Genomic DNA, 21,165 nt, shown 5'->3' with positions numbered 1-21,165 from the left:
TTTCTTCCTATAAGCTTCCTGTGTTTCAGTTTCAATCTTAGAAAATAAATTTAATTTTTTTTAGTCTTACTCATTCATTTTCATTCCTCCCCGCTCTCAAATCTCAAATATCCATATCTCCCCCCCACCACCACCTTGGTAAGAATATTGATATTAGAAACAATTTTTACCCTCAGACCTTCTAGAACCTCCATGTTGCTTTATTGATTGTTAAAGTTGTCAAGAGCCAGTGATATTTTTTATGTGAAGTATTGTGTAATTTTCATGCTAAATATAAATTTCATTGTATGAAATGTGTTCACATAATTGTCTATGGTAAATTTTTACTATATGATAATGCTTTAAAGAAAGCCATCTGTCCTTTATAGGTTCTTCGTGCTGGAGCAGGCCAGCGTCCTCTTACTCCCAATCAGGGTCAGCAAGGGCAGCAAGCAGAATCACTTGCAGCAGCTGCAAATCCAGCTTTGGCATTTGGTCAGGGTCTTGCTACAGGCATGCCAGGTATATAATTGGTTAATTGTAGTTTTTTGGTTTTTGGGTTTTTTGTTTTTTTTTTTTTTTTTTTTTTTTGGTTTTTTGCAGGGTGCTGGAATTTGTAGATATTTGAATAGATTTAAAATGATATTTGTGGTCTGTCCATCCTGAAGAGTGAATAAATCAGAAGTGTCTTTGAAGTCTTACCTACCTTCTAAAAGATTATTTAGAACTCACATGCTAATAGTTGAAATCAATACTGAGGTCATGAGACTCAGTGACTTGAATAGCAGATATGTATATCAAATTCTTTTTCTCTGTAACATGAACCACAGCATCTTTTCAACTGAACCTAGCCCAGAATTTTTGGTATAATGCTTAGAAATTAAAACCAGTTGGTTAGAGTTGGCATATAAGACAAAAAATCTATTTGCCATTCCTACCTTGTGGGAATAGTCATTTAATTGGTCAATATTGAAATGTTTGCAACTAATATTTCTAATTTCAGCATTGTCCGATCATGTTTAACCTATTTATACCCATTTAAACTATTGTTATTTATAATCTGATAGCAACATTGTCTCTAATATGCTTATGAAGACCTAATGTATAGAAAATCACACTATAAAATTTCTGTCTATTGCCGCTGTACAACTTTTCTAAAAGGGCAATTAGAGTGGTTTGTTTTTGATTTGTTTTTGGTGAAACTAGATAGATAGATTACTGTAATAATAGTGGAGGAAGGAAATGTTTTCTTTAGACCAAAATGCATAATCAGGATGTTTTGTTAATACTGTGGTTAATTTGGGGGGGGGATCCTGGGGATTGTACCCCTTGTTTTATTGGGGGGGTTGTTTGTTTTTTAGTTGCTACAGGTCAGGGGCTCATTCACTATTATTAAGGTACATCTCCAACCCTTTTATTAGTTGTAAAGGTAAAATTTAAAGGCCACATTTGAATATCAGTAAGTGTTCTAATTTTCACTTTTGACATATGAGTGGTTACTTCTGTGTTAGGGATTACTTATTAATGAAATGTGGATTCCAATTTCCATTAATTGTAAGATTATGACATTTTCTCTTCAGATCATTTAGAAAATGTGTTCAGTGTGTTGGAAAAGATCTTTAATAACATCAAAAGTTTCTTTTATGCAGACACGTATTTCTATGTGTTATTTTAAGGATGTATATAGTAATTTGCATTTATTCTGTTCTCTAATTCTAAGGTCTGAGTCTAACATCTCGTCTAGTTCTCTGGATAAAAGATAGTTTCATACTTTTATCCCTGAAGTACCAATAATAGTAGACTAGGGGGCATTCTTGAATTTTATTCTTTTACCACAGCTATACATATTTCCTTCCTGGGAAGCTACTGTTGTGGAGCCGTTGTAGATTAGAAACCTTGGCATAAGCAACCTATTGGGAAATGGACTGTGAAGCTGACATTATTATAGGCATCTGGAGTCAGGGCTTAAAAGAAGTGAGTCAGGAGTTTTTGAAAGCTATTAAAACTAAGACTACTATGGTTCTTCTTAGATTTTAACTACCCATAGATAGGGGAGTCATGGAGGACAATAGAGCTTCCTGTCTAACTAGGTTCTCAGTGGATCCTGGAATTCAGAACATGCTTCTGTCCTATGTATATTTGCTGCTGCCTGTAAACTATTACTAATCATTCTAGGTTCTTGATGCTGGTCCTATATTTATTTCTTATAAATGTCTTTGTTCTTTTTTCTTCATATTCAGCTAGCTGATAGTCTTTATTTCTTTTCTTTTTTTAAAATTTTTATTAGTTATTGATGGATCTTTATTTGTATACATATGGTGCTGAGAATCGAACCAAGTGCCTCACACATGCTAGGCAAGCTCTTTACCCCTGAGCCATAACCCCAGCTCCAATCTTATTTCTTCTCTTATTTATTTATTATTTCTTATTTACTTATTATTTCTGTTATATTTTATCAACTTTAATCTTAGAATTTATTTTTATATTCACTTTTATTCTTTCTATTCTGTGAGAAACCTCTTTATTGTTAACTTTTCTTTTGGTAGTGTGAGGATCAAACCCAGTGTTTCATTCATGCTGGACAAAAGCTATATTCTCAGCCTCTGCTTTATTTTTTGTTTTTGTTTTGTTTTGTTCCACAGTGAACTCTGTTGTAATTCTAGAAGAAAACATTCTTTTAATACTGTTATCTTTTTGGAGTAGTGATAAAAGTTGGTAAAACTTGTAGGATATGTCTTTACAGTAAATTATTTTACTTAACCTTTTGGCCTACCACATTTAGCCTTTTTAGAAATAAGAATATAAAAATCATGAGAAACCTTACTAGATTTAGTGTTTGTATGTCTCAGTACCTTGTGGGCTGTTCACATGATTCCCACACTCAAAGCCTTTCTTTAATGCCTTCTATATTTCCATTCCTCATGAAGTATCTCCAGCTTTCCATATTCATCTACACAGTATAAAGCTATTAAAAAGAGCTCACTGGAGAAAATTGATATTTCTTCAAGTCTTATTCTTAACTCTTCTACCTTCTATCTTTTGCATTTATCTTTCACATTCTGATCATTGTCTTGTATTTAATCTTTCTGCTTAATTGTTTGTGCCATCTGTATTATCCCTCTTTGATCTCTTCTTCCCTTTCCTTACCACTCATACAATCACAGTTACAAAAGGATAATACAGTGGAAATTAGAAACTTTTGAATTGAATTACAGTAAATTATTAAAATTTAAACTTGTGGAGTGCAACTGAAACTACATAAAAGGGAAATGTCTAGATTTAAAGCATATGTCAGACTAGAAATCAGTGAACTGTGTATCCATTAGAAAACTAAAAAGAGGAGAATAAAGCCAAAGAACATAAAGAAGAGCATAATAAAGAGATGCTGATGTGAATGAAATAGCACACATGCAATCAAAAGGATCAATTATCTCAAAACTATTTCTTTCAAAAGACTCAGAGTTGTAAGCCTCTGAACGGCTCATCAAAAAGAAGGCTTGGGGATATAGTTCAGTTGTGTACTGAGCTATATCTTACAGGGAGCTGCTGGGTTCAGTCTCAGTACTTGGGTAAGGGGGCGGTGGGATGACAGAAGCCATAAGTAACTAGTATCAGGAAGATTAAATAATCATAAGATACTAGGCAGAATCTCATTAATAAATTACAAAAATGTAGACTGGGTAAATGCCTTGTGTTGCCCATCTCCACTGCATAGTAAATAGCAACTCCATTGTTTTAAAACTTAGGCCAAACATAGGAAGAACAGTTCATTCCTTTTTTTCCTAACACTGCAAGTCTAGTCTCATATCTAGCTGCTGGGTCTCACAATCTAACTCTTCCCTCTTCTCTAATCTGGTCACCATTACATCTCTCACCTGGATTAGCTTTCTGTTCAGGTTCTCCTATTTCATATTGTCCCCTGATCAGTCATTTTGATTAATCGTCTTCTATCACTCTGTTTCAGCCATACTGGCTTATGTTCTCTCTTCTCCAATTTTTCTTCATAAATAATTTTGTTATAGAGGTTCTTCTTTACCCCCAGTTTAAAATTATCAGAACTTCTATGACTACTCAGTACTTCGTTTCCACTCTCCCTATCTGATTTTCTGTAATACTTAACATACTCTTGACTTTTTTTTTTCTTTTGGTCTGTTTGCAGTAGAAAGTAATATCAAGAGTAAAGACATTTCTCTTTATTGTTCCTTGCTATATCCCAATACTCAGAAGACTCCCTGGCATTTGGTAGCTACTTGATAAATATTTTGCAAGTGAATGGATGTATAAACAATAAATTAAGCTAAGTTGGGAATGGGAGAGGGAAAGACAACATCTTAAAGTCATTATATAGCGATACTTATATACTCATGATCATAGCTGCACAGTTCACAGTAGCCAAACTGTGGAGTCAGCCTAGGTCTCCACAATCAACAGAGGAATGGATAAAGAAAATGTTACCGGTATATGTACACAATGGAGTCTTATTCAGCCATAAAGAAAAATGAAATTTTCATTTGCAGGAAAATGGATGCAACTGTAGAACATTGTGTTAAGCAAAATAAGCCAGACTCAGAAGGTCGAGGGGCATATTGTTTTCTCATTTGGAAGCTAGATAGGGAAAAGGGGGAAGAAAAAAGGTGGGGGCAGGGTGTCATGAAAATTGAAGGAAAATCAGTAGAGGAAAGGGAACAGGGAGAGGGAGAAGAGGGAAAGTACTAGGGAATGATATTGGCCAGGATTATATTGTTATAACATAACATCAGATCCCACCATTATTTTCAACTCTAAAGCACCAATTAAAAATATGGGGGGGGGGACGATCACTCTGGAGAATGGGGGATAGAATTGGGGCAAAAGAGCATGAATAGACCACATGGATCTAGTTGTATAGGGTAGTGGCAATAGAATGAATGGGTTTGAGAAAGATTGAGGAGGTCAAATAAACTTAGGGACTACAGGCAAATTCCTTTGTTTGAGAATTTATACTACCTTGTTAAGCATGATTTATATGCTGTTTAATTTTTCAGTAGATTATTTGCAGTCAAATGTTCGTATGGATTAACTTTTATTTTTTAATTAGGATTTAATAAACAATGATATTTTTGAACAGAAGTTATTTTCTGTATGTCGTGAATTTAGGACTAGGACACGTGTACCCCTTAAAACTATCAATTGGCATCTACAGTGTGAGATTACTAGTAATGTGGATATTTTATTAGCATTGTGCTAATGCTTTATACTTGGTCAGAATTGCTATATTTACTTAAAATGCATATGAAAATGTCAACCTTAGTGCAGTGTTTATCCCAGCACAGTTTATTATTATTGAATTGAACTTATCCCACTGTGTTTGAATACATTTTCATACTGCCTTATAACTATAATTTTACAGTGACTTGCTTCAGCATAGTGTTCACAAAATAAAATTCAAGAATTGGTGTTAGAGTATAATTGAGTATATTCTGTTTTTGAAAACTTTTATTAGAAATTGCCAATACATTCTCACAAATAGTTGTCAGACAGGTGTGAATTATTATTACTGTGTAAGGCGCCCTTTTTCAACCTGAATTCCAGGAGAGAAATAAGCTTTATTCCCCATAAAGTAGCCATCATTATTTATAGCTCCTCTAGAGCTCTACTTGTAGTGTACTTACAAAATAGTTACTTGAATAATCTTGGGTTCAGAGGAGGGATTTCTGTGAGAAGGGCTGCTAGGAGGTAAAATTGACTCTCCTGTAGTTCTGAATAATGAGAATTGTTACCTGCCTTGTGCTCAAGCCTACAACGGAACTAATACATGTATGATTTTATTCAAACTTCAGTTGAGAACCTTTACATATAGACTTATGATGAGGGGGTACTGGGGATTGAACTCTGGGGCACTCGACCACTGAGCCATGTCCCCAGCCCTATTTTGTGTTTTATTTAGAGACAGGGTCTCACTGAGTCGCTTAGTGCCTCATTTTTTTCCTGAGATTGGCTTGAACTTGCCTCAGCCTCTCAAGCTGCTGGGATTACAGGTGTGCACCACTGTGCCCGCTAACAATTACGATTTTTAAGGTATCTTGTCAGTTTGTATTTTAGGTTTTTGGAGAGATGCTTACAAATGAAAATCTAAGGGAATGTTCGCAGTGAGGAAGTTAGTTTAGAACTTTTCTGAAATTTCATAATAAACATTTTTGTAGTGTTGCTTTACTCTTCCTACCTATGCTATCACAAGTGACTAAATGGTTATATTTTTCTACTGTCAACCCTTGATAGCCTATAGTTTCTGTATTAAGGAAAATAATTCTTTTTTGTGGTTCATAAGTGAAAGGCATTTTTGCTGAAGGTAGCTCTTAAAAATTTAGAGAAAAAAGGTTTAATTACATTCTAGTAATTTTCTTTAGTAACACCTTCTTAAATGTGTTGTTTTTCGTATGGTAGGTATTTAAGGGTTTTATACTGATAATACAAAATAGCTGTTGTGGTTGACAAAAAAACAGAAATGCAGGGGAAAATAAACGTATGTTTTCTATAGTAAGTGTTTTTATTAGTAAACATTTACTTTATGTTATCTAGGTTATCAAGTACTAGCTCCAACTGCCTATTATGATCAGACCGGTGCCTTAGTGGTTGGCCCTGGAGCAAGAACTGGCCTTGGAGCTCCAGTTCGATTAATGGCTCCAACACCTGTTTTAATTAGTTCAGCAGCAGCACAGGCTGGTAAGTATAACTAACATCTTGAAGGATAATCGTTTTCTGGTTGTTCGAGATATGATTTTTTAAAAGAATGATTTTCTAAGTAGTTTTTTGGAAATTTGTTTTACAGCAGCAGCAGCAGCAGCAGCTGGAGGAACTGCAAACAGTCTTACAGGCAGTACAAATGGTCTGTTTCGGCCAATTGGCACACAGCCACCTCAGCAGCAGCAGCAGCAGCAGCCAAGCACTAATCTGCAGTCTAATTCATTTTACGGGAGCAGTTCTTTGACTAATAGCTCCCAGAGCAGTTCTTTGTTTTCTCATGGACCTGGTCAACCTGGAAGTACATCTCTTGGATTTGGAAGTGGTAGTTCTTTGGGTGCTGCTATAGGCTCAGCTCTCAGTGGATTTGGTTCATCAGGTAAGTTTGTAAGATGAGTTTGCTCTGCTAAGTAGACATGAGGTATTTGTGTTTTTAATATTAAGATAAGCAATAATAGCATATAGTATAGGAAGGACACAAAGTATTTGATTATTGATTTGATTTTATAAAAGAAAAATGTCTGCTGCACGGCTTTTAAATGCCATGAGTGTTTAGCTCATTTCTAGCAGCACATCCTTCATTCAAATATAATACATTTCCTTTTCCCACAGCTTTAAGAATTTATTACTGTATTTTTCATTTTAGTAAGGTTTGTTTCAAATGGTGTTACATGCTAATTATTACTCTTCCTTATTCTCCATGTAATGTTAATATTTGAGGAAATACTTTACCATCTTAAAATTTGAGTTATAAAAATAATAATTGTGTGTTTATGAAATGATTCCTTCTAAATGCTTGAGATTCATGTGGTTTACTTTATTTGGCATAATGCCTAAAATATATTTGATATAGTGAAACATTCTAAATAAGCCCCTAGAAAGTTAACAGTGAGCTGGGCATGGTGGTACACATTTGTAATCCCGGCTACTTGGGAGACTGAGGCAGAAGGATCACAAACGGAGGCCAGCCTAAGCAACTTTGGGAGACCCTATCTCAAATTTTTGCAAAAGGAATGGGGATGTAGCTCAGGGATATATGCCCCACTGCTGCAAAAGAAAAGAATCAAGCAAACTACCAGTGTACTTACCTTTATTTTAAATTAAAAGTTGGCATTTGTCACTAAATATTTATTTATTTAAAACTGTATCTTTTGGCTTTAAATAACGCTCAAGAAATTATAATTTTAAATGTCTTCACATAAGGAAAAAACAGTTTACCCTTAAAATTGACAGCCTTCACAAGGCAGAGAGATTAAATTTGGACCTTCAAAGATTTTCTATTTCTGTAACATCATGTCGTAGAATTTTTTTATTTTTTTATTTTTTTTGTACTGAGGCTTGAACCCAGGTAAAGGGACACTTTACCACTGGGCTACATTCCAAGCTCCCCTCCCCTTTTAAAAATACCTTTATTTATTTATTTTTATGTGGTGCTGAGAATTGAACCTAGTGCCCCACTTATGCTAGGCAAGCGCTCTACTGCTGAGCTACAACCACATGTCCTAGAATCTTTAATATCTATTTCTTATCTGTATTCCTACCACATCAAATTTACATTGTTCTCTGGTGTGGAAAATGACAAACTATAATGTCAGTCATCAGATGCTTGAGGAAGTGTCTTCTGAGCTCTTTTATCTTTCATATTTACAGGAGAGGTGGCCTAGAACATCTGTAAACTTATAGGTACAGAATGCTTACTCTCTAATAATAAAACATTAAGGAAATATGGTCATACTTGGCCTGACAAAAAATTTTCTAAAGAGTGGGCATAAGAACTTGGAGGCTCTTTGTTCTTTTAATTTTTCTACTTTTTTGTTCCTTTTGGAGTTTAGCAGTACAGCTTGAACATTCCTATAAAACTCATTGTAACACAATTGATATGTTTTCCCCAAAGAATTCTAAATATTCTGATGAAAACGGAAAGAACATATAACTTCAATAAATAAATAAATAACTTTGTGGAAATAACTATTTCCTAAACTTGAGTTTGTTGAACCAAAATAGTCCAGGGGGTAAAGCGCTGTTAAAAGCTCTGTTCCCTTTCTTATTAGTATGTCACTGATGGTCTGGTATAGGTTTGAAGGTCCCCTATTCAATTTTTCCTCTATGCTTTGGAACTGTTTGGCATGAACATTTTGTCCCCTTCAGTTGCCTCTTTTCCAAAAACTTAACTTTCATGCCTTCCTGATTTGTAAGCATTGCTTACTCAGTTCCAGTGTCCAGGTCCCGAAAGATGCATTGTATCTTGTTTGAAGAGGGCTTAAGCAGTTGCCACCCCTAATAGTCACTTAGTATGCTGTGTATCATCTTCTCCTTTCTCTTGGATTTTTTTCTGAGAGTTCATTTAAGTGCTGCACATATGTCCCCTTATGATAAGTCCACTGCCATTTCACATTGCAGCAATTGTAAATTTACTTTTTGAAAGCTAAAATATAATAGAGTTGTGTGCATATGTACACACACAATCATTTTTTTACCTATATGATGAAATATTGTTGAACAGTGTTCCCAAGTTTGTAATATAATTGACCAGGAAGCTTAGCCATTCTAATATATGAATTAAATCATCATCCTGTGACCTTTATTTTTAAATTACTATTAATAATCAAAAGTTTGTAATTTAATGTCTTATACATAGTTAATGAATGATTAAAATTTCCATCATCTGTCTAACCTTAGATATTTTAGGTAGATTTTGTTTCTTATGTAATGAAGTTGCAGATATTTTACACATAATAAAGCCTGAAGAGCCAATTTTTTAATGTTTAAAGTAATTTTCAAATTATTTTTTGAATGCTTGGCTTGACTTTTCCCTTCTGGAAGAAAGAAATACTGCACATGTCAAACTGGTTTCTTTCGTTAGTTGCCAGAGGAATGATAATGCTGATGCTCTCATTAGAGAGCTGATATCTTTTTCCTCATCAGTTAAATTATTTTTTGAAATAAATAGGAATTTAAAATATAGTATTTAATACAAATGTTTTTGAAAAATTGCTTTGACAGTGTCCTTTTAAATTAGCATAGTTAATGTATCATACATTGCCAATTTTGTCAAAACCAACTCCAGAAAAGCTATATTAAAGCACGATCTGTTTTGCAGAGACTGCATTAGCTGATATAAAAGGTTGAATAGCATTATATTCTTGTGCCTAATATGGTAGGTAGCACAAGCCTGGTTTTTTGTTGTTGTTTTGGGTTTTGTTTTTTTGTTTTGTTTTTTCCTTTGTCCATTGTAGAATTTTAAATTTGGCAAAACCAATGTAATTTTGGTTCCTATCTATGTTATAAGCTTTAACTTGGTTTACCCATCATGTACTCGGCTAATTGTTTTCTTTAATTCATAGTCTGTATGACATGTATGACTTGTGATTAGAAATCCAAGATTTAATAGAAACTTACAATTCCTTGAAAAGAATTGCCATATTGGTCCGAATATAGAGCTTGTCCTTTTAGAACCTTATTTGGCAGGTTAAGAAGTATAATAAGAAATTCTTTAGATGTAAAAGACATTGAGTTAAAAGAAGCGAGTGCATAGAAAGAGGAAGGAAGGTATACTTAAATAATGGACTCTAAAGAGAACTTGAAAATTGGAAGTTTGGAACAGCCCTCAAACACACCTGCTAAAGAAATTGATTATCCAAATATATGTTGATTAACAGTCAGATTTGGGGTTGATCTTCTGAGTGTGCATAGCTTACCAACCGCCTATGTGGTAGGGTGATTTGTGGTTCTATTGCGATTTTTTTTTTTTTTTTTTTTTTGGTGGAATGGAAAAAGGAAGAAAATTAGGTTAATAGAAGTAAAAGAATTTGGCATGTAATGTAATAAGGAATATGAGATACAATAAATTGTATTTCATCTTATTAAAAAAAAAAGAAAAAACACGAAAAAAAGCAGAATTTTTTGAGTAAGGGACTCAAAGAGGCCAGTACTAGGTAGACCCTTAGGAATGATGAGTCCTGGAAGTGAAAGCATGTCTTTGGTTTGGTGACAGTCATGAGAATTGTTAATTTCCCAAGAGAATGTTTAGCAGTTTCATATATATACTGTAATATTAGTTGTTGAAGAATACGGAGAATGTATAGTATGAATAGTACTCAGGAGTTAGCTCCCATCTGTATTACACACTGACTAATATTCGGGCCAATATGGGCTTATAAAGAGCTATGTTTCGAACGCAGCAGCCAAATCAAATGTAAATGGTGAAGGAAATGTATTAATATTCCTTTTGTTAGCATAATCTTTTCTTGGCATTGAGTTAAAGTGTAAGAACCAGGTTCCATAGATTAGGATAATACCAAAAGTTAAACCTTATTTGAGTTTATTCTTTAGTGTGTCCTAAAGCAAACAACTTGCAATTTCAGGGTTTATAAATCATACCAGGGTATTAAAGCACAGTAATCGTACATGTCAGTGCTGAATGTGTGAAATAATGAAACATTACTGCTCTGTTAAGTATTTGGTTACTTTATTGGGGTGCATTTATACCCTTTTATGATTAATAACTTAGCATATCGTTATCACAGTAATTATCTTCTCCAGAATGTTTCTAAAAATAATTATTGTGATCACATCTGTTATTGCCCAGCAAGAGTTGGGGATAGGTTTTATTCAGTTAACACTGTATGTAATTAGGGTTTTTTTTATTTCTTCTTCAGTTGGCAGTTCTGCAAGTAGTAGTGCCACAAGGAGAGAGTCTCTATCTACTAGCTCTGACTTGTACAAAAGATCTAGTAGCAGCCTAGCACCCATAGGGCAACCATTTTACAATAGTCTGGGATTTTCCTCCTCTCCAAGTCCAATAGGCATGCCTCTGCCAAGCCAAACTCCAGGACATTCACTTACGCCACCGCCATCACTTTCATCACATGGATCCTCATCCAGTTTGCATTTAGGTAAAAAAAAAACCAAAACCCTTTTTATTTGTATGTATACATGTATGTGTGTTTGTGTGTGTGTTTATAATATATGTGAAATATTTGATGTTGGATAAAACATGCCAAATTGCTTTTGCTTTTAGATATTAGCCTTTTGAAAAAGTTCTACTTTCCTGAAAATCCAAAATGAGGGTCTAATGTACAGTAAGGTAAAGACCCCCTGTTGTATCTTATGTTCCTTTTACAGAGTACAATGGTGTGGTTTTTTTTTTTTTTTTTTCCTTGTCTGTGATTTTGATTTGTGTGTTTTAGAGCATCTGAGGAGTTGTTTCTACATGATAGTGAAAGAGAAATTTCACTATCAAAGGTTTTGCACACCATAAGAAAAGTAGTAATTGAACTACTTCACACAGAAATTAAACTTAAATAATTTAGTTTAGTGCAGTGGTTTTTGCTTTGTCCCTTAAATGCTCAACCATTTTTCTAAAGAGTTACATCAAGGGATTTGATTTTAGTATGTTTGTTTGTTAGAGAAGTTGATGGACCTGGGCCATGTACTTCTCTTACTTTCAGTATGTTAAAGAAAAAAAAAAAGTTTTAGGCTTGTTATACCCCTGAAACTGGAATATATAGAACTTTCTATTTTTAAATTGTCCCCACTCCCAGATTATCAAGTTTACAGTTACCTTTTATCCCTCTTTGGGAAGTGTTTATCTGTTTAGATAACAATGTATTTTGAAGGGTTTTTGGACATGAGAGGCTCTGTATGAATCTCTCCCTCATGAAAAAAAAATTAGATTTTAAATTCTTTTTTTTTAACTCTAATTACCTCAACTGAAACTGAAAGATTCTGTTGCTGAGTTTTATGTGCTTTGAAAGATTTAAATTAGCTTATGGTTTCAGAAATAATGTTGCTGTTTTAAGCAGATAGAATCTAAGTTAGAAAGTCAGTTGAACCCGCCACTCCCAATCATATGGGTATAACTTTTTTTTTCCTTAAGCTCTTAATGCAGTAAATGTCCATATAATAAAGTTATATGTTACCATAATCATCATTTAAGTTTATATTATTGCACAGTGAGATAGGTTCATTCGGTCCTTGCTTTCTTCCTTCCTTTTTTTCTTTTTTTAGGCTATGGTTCTTCTTTCCCAATTTTGGATCTTTGTTCTTTTGGAGATATTGAATATATACAATGAATTAATTTATTGAGATGGAGTCCTAAATCATCTTTGCTATACTATTTATATGGACTTAACCAAATATGACTGGTTTTTAGCCTAATATCTTATCATCTGTTCTTCTTAGTCACTGGAGTTGCTCAGTCTCTGCTCCTATTATTACTACTGAGACACTCCTACTCATCCCATAATACATGCCTTTAAAATGGACCAAAAATTTGGAGCACAGGAAATCTAAGAATAGATCTTCATACTAGTTTTGTGTTTTATTGTTAAGATTATATTTGTCATGTCCTGTCATCTTTTCATAGATAGGTTTCAGATCAGATTCCCATTCGACTGTTAATGCTTATGTTGTGCTTCAGAGCCTCTGTAAATGGCATTGTTCTATATAGCGAGCTTGGAAATTGGATATAAATTTTTTTTTAGATACCTCGTTAGATCAAGCTGAATCTAGATAAGTGCTTCTCTCCTTTTCTCTAAAGAATCTAGCCTACTATTTGCCTAGAAAGGAATTCTAGTTAGTTTGGGGAAATAATCACTTGAACCATCAGTTCTTTATTACAGATTAGTACTTTTTATATCCATAGTTAAACTCCTTAGTTTACCTTCATCTTGAAATTCAGTATTCAAACACACAGCTCTGATTCAAATAATAATTATCTGTATTATTTATTTTCCTTTGTAATCTTCTAATTTTCCTTTGCTTTAGTTGTAATACAGCTGACAATGTTATTAACAAAGAATAGTTTGTCAATTTAAAAATAATTCAGATTTCATAAATTTTCTCTTTTCATACTGTTCATGATAGAAGGCGTCCACACTCCCTAATCTAAAAAATATCTATTTAAATTTTATATCCTTGAAAGGGATTTCTTTTTGAGACAAGTCTTAAACTGATGACTTTTTGAGTCAAGTCTTCAAAAATTCTGAGACATAAAATTATACTAGAAATGAATTCACATTCATTTTTGTAAATCATTTTACTCAGCCTACATATGTATGACATGCATACAATATAGATAAGTTATCTGTCTCATTAGAATTGGTTGGAATTCTAGTACTTTCTCTTATGAGATTGTATTTTAAGAGATGAACATTATAATCATTATAATTATCAGTAGGCCTTGAGATCTGTATTCCCAAAGTATATAATGAAACTTTTTTTTTTAACCCAGCCCTCCCTTTGATTGTCAGTTTTTTGAAATTCATAGAAATTTCTAATAGCAACATTCTGTCTGACTTTACAAAATAGATGATTCATTTTTTCCCAAAGCGTAGGTATTTTCAACATATGTTATTTGCGGGAAGACTAGTAGTCATTTTTTGATTGAGGAACAATTATTTAGCTTATAAGTTTTGAGTGTTAATTTTTTATAATAACCTAGAACATTTCTGTTGAGATTTGCAACCCTGTTTTTTTTTTTTCAATTCTAATTTGTTATATATGGCAGCAGAATGCATTACAATTCATATTACATGTACAGAGTACAATTTTTTATATCTGTGGTTATACATAAAGTATACTCACACCATTGGTGTCTTCATACATGTACTTAGGGTAATGATATTGCACTCCACCATCTTTTTTACCCCCATGCCTTCTCTCTTTCCCTCCCACCCCTTTGCCCTATCTAGAGTTCAACTAATCCTCCCGTGCTCCTCCTCTCAACCCCACTATTGATCAGCCTCCTTATATCAGAGAAAACATTCAGCATTTGGCAACCCTGTTTTCTAATGTATTGAAGTATTAAAAAATAATTCTAGTCTTCTACTTTAAAAAAATATACCTTTTAAAATTAATTTCTCATTAACTCTCTGATTTTCCTAATTTACTATCTGATTTTCCTAATTTACTTAAATGTATTTTTTCTAGAGTTGTTTTGTTTGCATCAGAGTCCAAATAAAGTATATACATTGCATTTATTTGATTTTTTTTTTTTAATCTGCAATTGTTTCTCCTTTTTTTCTTTCCATTTATTTATTAGGGAAAAAATTAAAAACTTTGTCCTGTTGAGTTTCCCACATTTTTGAGTTTGATGACTGCTTCCCACTGGTGGTGTTTAACATGTGCCTGTCGGTCTATATTTTCTGTAAGTGAGATTTGATCTAGAGACTTGGTAACATGGTTGGTTGGTTTATTTTGGCAAGATGTGGTTCTGTGTGCGTTCTCTCTTACACATTTGTTTGTGTCCATTGTAAAATTGCCAGCCAAATCTTCTGATCATTTTAGCAACTTCTGATCATTCCCTAAATATTTCTTCAGAGCTTGCAAATTGGTTATACTCTTAATTTTGTATTTCTTTTGCACTTAGTATCTGCAAATTTTGAAAAATTAAAAAATTTTCTTATTAATTATGAGCTTAACCTGAAAGACAATTCATACAGGACTGAGGATAATGTTTGATTCTTTTCCCTTATTTTTTAACTTTCAGAATAATAGTCGATGTTCTGGCAGTCTCTAAAGATGACTCATGGGTGTTTATCCTTATTGCTACCTACAGATTAATAGTTTTGGAGGAAATTGTTTTAGTCCATTGTGTTCTGAGAAACACCCTAAAATTATACCATCTTTGGCCACTTGAGCCCCTTCTGAATGATTCCCATGTTGACTACTTTTTAAAAAACAGCACTTAACTTACTGGAGGTCAGGAAAGAAGCATAAAGAAACAGAACTTCAGTGATTTAACCTGAAATGCACAAGGCAATGTAAAATTCTGGGCTTTAGGTTTAACATTCAACATTAAATGAATTGTTTTCTTCTCGTGTTATATTGAACACAAGAGATTGAGAAATTTTCTGCCTGAAGTTGTTTTATTAGTCATCTTCTAGCGGTACAAAAGTGTGCCTACCCATACTTCCATTCTGTTTTTTGCTTTCAGTATATACATGAGATATTCAATACTTTATTATGAAGTCAGCTTTATGTTAGTTGATATTGCCCAAATGTAGGCCAGTGTAAGTGTTCTGAGTACATTTAGCATGAGCGAGGCTAAGCTAGGGTGTTCACATAACCTGTGTGTTCAAATGTATTATGGACTTAGTATTTTCAGTTTATGATCGGTTTGTTGGGATGTAACCGCATTATAAGTCAAGGAACATCTGTACTTTTTATGAAGAATATTGAGTATTTCCAGTATTTTTTAAAAATTCTGTCTGTAACTAGCCAGCTTTTTCTTCTTTATGTAATTGATGATTTCTGATTTGCCCTGATTTTTGTTCTCATAGTAATTAGATTGATATGGAACTTTTTAGATACAAAGTAGCATTCTGAACTTAGGTTTTGGCTTTTTCCTCTAATACACATTTTTCAACTGGCTTTTTTTCTTAAGAAAAAGATGTATAAAAGTGTAATGTGAGTTTTGAACTCAATGAGATTCATTTATTGAAAGGTCACTGTCAGTTCAGAAGATAATGTCATACATACAGTAAATAAATAGTGTGTTTAAATTTGCTATAGATTGGAAAATTTTGTAACCCGTTTTTAATCCTAATCAGAATATTTTATATTAAAAATAGAATGTTAAATCTTAGTATCACTTTTTCTGTTAAAAAATTTTGTTATTTGTTAAAATGCTGGCCTTGTGACCAACTTGGTTATAAGTCCATGTGCTGTTTTTCTGTTCTATGTATGTTTGTTAATGAAAGCAAAGAACAATATAAATTATTTTGAAGTTATCACTGAAAATGCTGTTGTCCTTCAGGTCAGATTTCCTATAACTCCCGAGCACATGGTAGTTTTCTGAAATACCTTCGTATTCATTTCATCCTAGTGTGGACATAGATTGTCTCAGTGATGGGATCAAAAATCAGAGCCTAAGGGACTTGCTCAGACAAAATTGAGGGTAGCTTGCATTTCTGGCTCCTGATATTATCTTCACTTTTTCTATTATGCTATTCTATAAGGAATTGAACAATTTTACCAAGCACATAAGTAATATATTCTAACCAGCCTTTCAGAAACCATTTATTTTCTTGTAGCCTAAGTTATTCTTAAAGTATATATATAATTGCTAGGCTACTATGTCTATTTCTAAATTTAATTCTAGAGATTTATGTAAAAGTTCTTATCTGAGCACCTTTGAAGTCCAAATATTTGTTCATCTGAAATGGGCAGCTCAGAGATTGGCACATCCACATCTTAACAGATTATTGTTTATAGGTTTCCACAAATTAAAACACTACTGCAATTCTTTGATAGATCTAACAGTCATTTATTTACTGATTAGTAGGAAATATGTTATGAAGAAATTGAATTATTTCTTGAATGGAGGAATTTTTGATGATTGGTTTTCTGCCAGTGATTAACAGTGATTACTTTTTACCCTTGTGGGTTTTTTGTTGTTGTTGTTGCCCTTTAATCTCATTATCTGACTCTGTGGTTCAGTGTCTAAGAATGTTGTCACCAGTAATTTAATTAAGCTAATCACAAACTTAAAGACTAGAAAATACTTGGGCTAACCCTGTAGTTTGGCATCAGAGTCATGTTTTGAGCACTGAAGTGACACTCAAAAATTTTCTAATATTGGAGTATTTCATTCAAGTTTTCAGATTTGGGATGATCAAACAGTAAATTCCATACAGATATTCCAAAATATAAAAACTCAGAAATCTGAAACATTTCTAGTCCTAGGCATTTAGGGTGAGGGGATATTCTTTTATATAGATATCAAAAGGAAGTGAACCGTTTGTAATTGTGTAGCAATAACTTTTGCTTGTCATAGTGATTTTGTGCATTTTGTTGGAATGAAATGCCCACCTAAAGCTACACTTTTCATAATACAGGAAAAAAAAAAGATTGTCACATGAAAAGATACCAAATGAAAAAAAATCATAATTTACATACAACTTGACTCCAGTGTCTGACTTGCTGTTTAGCCTGAAAGTTCAGAATCCCATGTATTTTATATGAGTCTCTGACTTTGTTCTCCAACATCTCCCTAATGTTTTTTCTTTCTTCCTTCCTGCCTTCCATTAACATGAAATCTGTGTACCACTGCATATTTTAAATAGGGACAGGGTGTAGTTTATGCGATGAAAGGTAGAAAATTTAAAAAGTGCAACCTCCTTTTATGTGTGCTTTGAAATGTTGCCTCCAGTATATATTTTGCAAATTGGAACTTTTTCTTAAATTTTGCTGACCTCAGTTCTATACCATTAACTGTCATTTTATTGTTTACATTTGCATTTCATCTTCTCAACTTTTTATACTTTCACTAAGCTGTGAAGTAAATCTATATATCTTACATGGAAAATTTTAACTTTGTGATTTACCATTTTTTATCAATTTTTGCAAAATTTTACATTTTGTTACATACCTTAGGTACAAACTATAAATTTGATTATATGAGTCTTTTCAAAAATATGATTCTTACATACAGGTTTATGTTAAAAATTTATGACTTCTAAGAACTGATTTTTTTTTTTTTTTAATCTACCAACAATTCACAGACCAGTTTATATCATTGCTCTGTACTTAATGTACACCAAGCAAACACAGGACCAAAAAGTAACTCCATTTTAAAAAAAGTGGGTTTGCTTCATAAGGGATTTGTAGCCTCAGCAAGTAACTTTTTAAAATGAAAACAGCATGTGTCCTGAGATGACATTGAAAATTGTATCTTATTTGTAGAGAATATATTCACATAAGATTGTTTCTTTGTGATGTACCTAGGAATACATCCAGTTGAAGAAGGGCAAATTCTTTACACTGTAAACTTTAAGAAGATTTAAATGGAAGGACTCGCCATATGTATGGGTTGAAAGACTAGTGTTATAAAGATTCCAGATTTCTTCTAGTCAATATATATATATATTTAGTATTGCCTCAAAATTTTTTCAGGTATTAAAAAGAAAAACTAACAAGCTGATTTTTAAAAATATAAGTGGAAGTTGGGCGTTGTAACTAACATATGCCTGTAATCCCACCTACTTCAGAGACTGAGGCAGGAGGAATGCAAGTTCAAGAATAGCCTTGACAAGTTATCAAAGACCCTGTCTCAAAATAAAAAATTTAATGGGCTGGAGATTGCAGGGATTGTAGCTGAGAGTTTGAGCACACCAGGGTTCAATCCCTAATACCATTTAACAAAAATAATTAAAAGATGTAAATGGAAAAGCTAAACCAAGAATAATCAAGAAAATCTTGAATGTTCAACTTAGGGAAGTTAATATTGGCAAATACCAAAGCCTATGAAACTATGGTAACTAAGATTATGGTATTGATTCAAGGATAGATAAATAGACCAGAGGAACAAAAAGAGGATCTAGAAATAGATCTGCTCATTTAATTACCTGTTTTGTAACCCAGGTCCCACTCCAGTGTATATGAAAAATGTGGTCTGAAAAGCACGTTGGGCTGGAGCAGTTGGTGTCCAGATGAGAGAAAATGAACCTTAGCTTCTGTTTCTCACTACAAAGTATCACATATATACACAGAGTTCATTCTTAAAGGAAGTGACTTGCTTATTATGATCATGAAATTATTGAGAGGCAAAACAAAAATTGTGAGCCCAAGCCAATCTTTCTTATTCCAGGTGCCTTTCTGTTTCTTGAAGGATGGTTTTGTTTCAGTCTAATATCTGTCTGAATGAATTAAAATAATCTTATTTCCTAATTTTAGAATCTTTCTGAACTTTTTATAACATTGTAGTAAAATATAATTTAACCTCTTGTGACCTGATGCAAGAAGTGAGTTTGAATGTTGGTGTGTTGTCTTCTTGTTTTTTTACTTGCTAATAATTAACCCTTAATCCAGAATATATATAAATGGGTTTTTTTAACCTTAAAAAGTATTTTAAGAGCTCTTTAAGTATAATTTTTAAATTATTTTGGATTTCAGATTTCAAATTTTTCTTAAAGATGATGACCTTTATGTGATTTTTTAAAATATTGTTAAATAGAATCTAAATAGCAAGTTTTATTCATAATTACTGAGACTCATTGCTGTTTAATGTATTCATCTTTTATGTGGTTTATTGCCTACCTTTTTAAAACTTTTATGTATGATCAAAGTTTTTACTTATTAATTCAACCAATATCAAATGCCTGCATGCCAACCTCTCTGCTTGACTAGAAAGAGAAAGCACTATTCTTATGTATTATGATCAAGTTTGTAATTTGGTAGCATATACAAAAACAACAGCTACAGTATAGTATATAAAGTATACTTTAATATCAGTAATTCTTTCCATAAAATTATTGTCTTTCATGGTTTTTGTAGCAAATTTACTGCCAATTGAATTACATTAGAATTGTTCTAGATTTATTTATTTTTTGCCAGGTTCGAAACCAGAAGTCCCAGACCTTTCTCTGCAACTTCAAGAGTAGTCAGATCTTAATGAATGTTCAGGTAGTTGAATTCAGGTGGTTTTGTTTCATTGTTTTATTAACACATCTGTTTTTTATCAAAAACAATGGCTACTTTTGTTTTTACATTAATGGATTATTGGTTCTCAATCAATATACTTTCTCTCAAAGTATGTCAGACCATATTCTTCAGATAACATTCTTGATTTTTTTTTTCTTTCAGATTTTAGCATATTTACTTAGACATAGTGAAAGATCTTGGGGATGGAATCTATGTACCTTTTGCATGCTTTTTGACGATACTTTTATATATTATTTTTAGTGTCTGCATTTTAACTGAGACCCTTCATATGCAGTCCCAAGTGGAAATACAAAAATTTTCCACTTGTGGCATGATTTTGGCACTGTTTTGGACTTCAGATTTCTGGTTTTTTATTAGGGATATTGAACTGTTGCACTTAAGAAAATGAAGTTTTGTGACAGTGGTGGAAGTGTCTGTGTGTGTGTGTGTTTGTAGTGTGTTTCTTGGTTTTTAAGATTTTTCATAGTATCTTCCCAGTTCAACCCTCTTCCCATCATAACAACCCTATCAAGAAATAAATGTGCCAGTGTTTGTCTAGGATCTAAATTATTCTTCCCAGTAGTCCTAATTTATGAAGGGAACTTTAATTAAAATGGCTGAAGTCCTTATTAGTCATGATTTAAGAGAAAACTCCCAGCTTTTACAATTTTCTTATTCCCCAACCAGGAAAGGCAGTCTCAGTAGCAGTATTTAAAAGAAAATACAGATAAAATTTAATGGTTTATTAACTATTACCCAGTGTTTTAACCAAAGAAAAGTCCAGTGAATCTGAAAGGCTGAAATAACTTTTATCCATGTGCCCATATTAGGCAGCTAGTAGAAGCTTACCCAGTACTTACTCTTTTGTCAAGTGGTGAGGTTAGGTTTTTAAAGTGTTCTCATGTTCATCAGTCACAAAAATTATAAAATCCAGACAATTTTTAAAACCATAGAAAACTCTACCCCTTTTGACAGAATAATGGAAATTGGCAAGGAAAGTTATTGATGGAAATGATATAGTACTAGACTGAAGACTATATT

At 33.0% G+C, this 21,165-nt stretch overlaps 1 protein-coding gene across 11 annotated transcripts in view; it reads left to right on the top strand.

Moving 5' to 3' along the window:
- The window catches only part of Pum2 (pumilio RNA binding family member 2), an 88,119-nt gene that overhangs the window by 49,631 nt on the left and 17,323 nt on the right, over nt 1-21,165 (top strand). For 9 of the 11 annotated variants that reach the window (XM_058578376.1, XM_046441323.2, XM_058578378.1 and 6 more), the window contains 4 exons: nt 369-501; nt 6,538-6,681; nt 6,788-7,078; nt 11,358-11,594. In XM_058578376.1, coding sequence (XP_058434359.1) covers nt 369-501; nt 6,538-6,681; nt 6,788-7,078; nt 11,358-11,594 — 805 coding nt within the window. The remainder of the gene's footprint in view (nt 1-368; nt 502-6,537; nt 6,682-6,787; nt 7,079-11,357; nt 11,595-21,165) is intronic. The other 2 variants (XM_046441327.2, XM_046441326.2) reach the window with 1 other exon arrangement.

This window comes from Marmota monax, unplaced genomic scaffold (genome assembly GCF_021218885.2).
Source record: "Marmota monax isolate L192 unplaced genomic scaffold, Marmota_monax_Labrador192_F-V1.1 WCK01_AAM20220418_F8-fsc00010, whole genome shotgun sequence".
Classification (NCBI taxonomy): Eukaryota; Metazoa; Chordata; class Mammalia; order Rodentia; family Sciuridae; genus Marmota; species Marmota monax.
The sequence above is the reverse complement of the archived record's forward strand: the minus strand, read 5'-3'. Positions and strand labels throughout refer to the sequence as shown.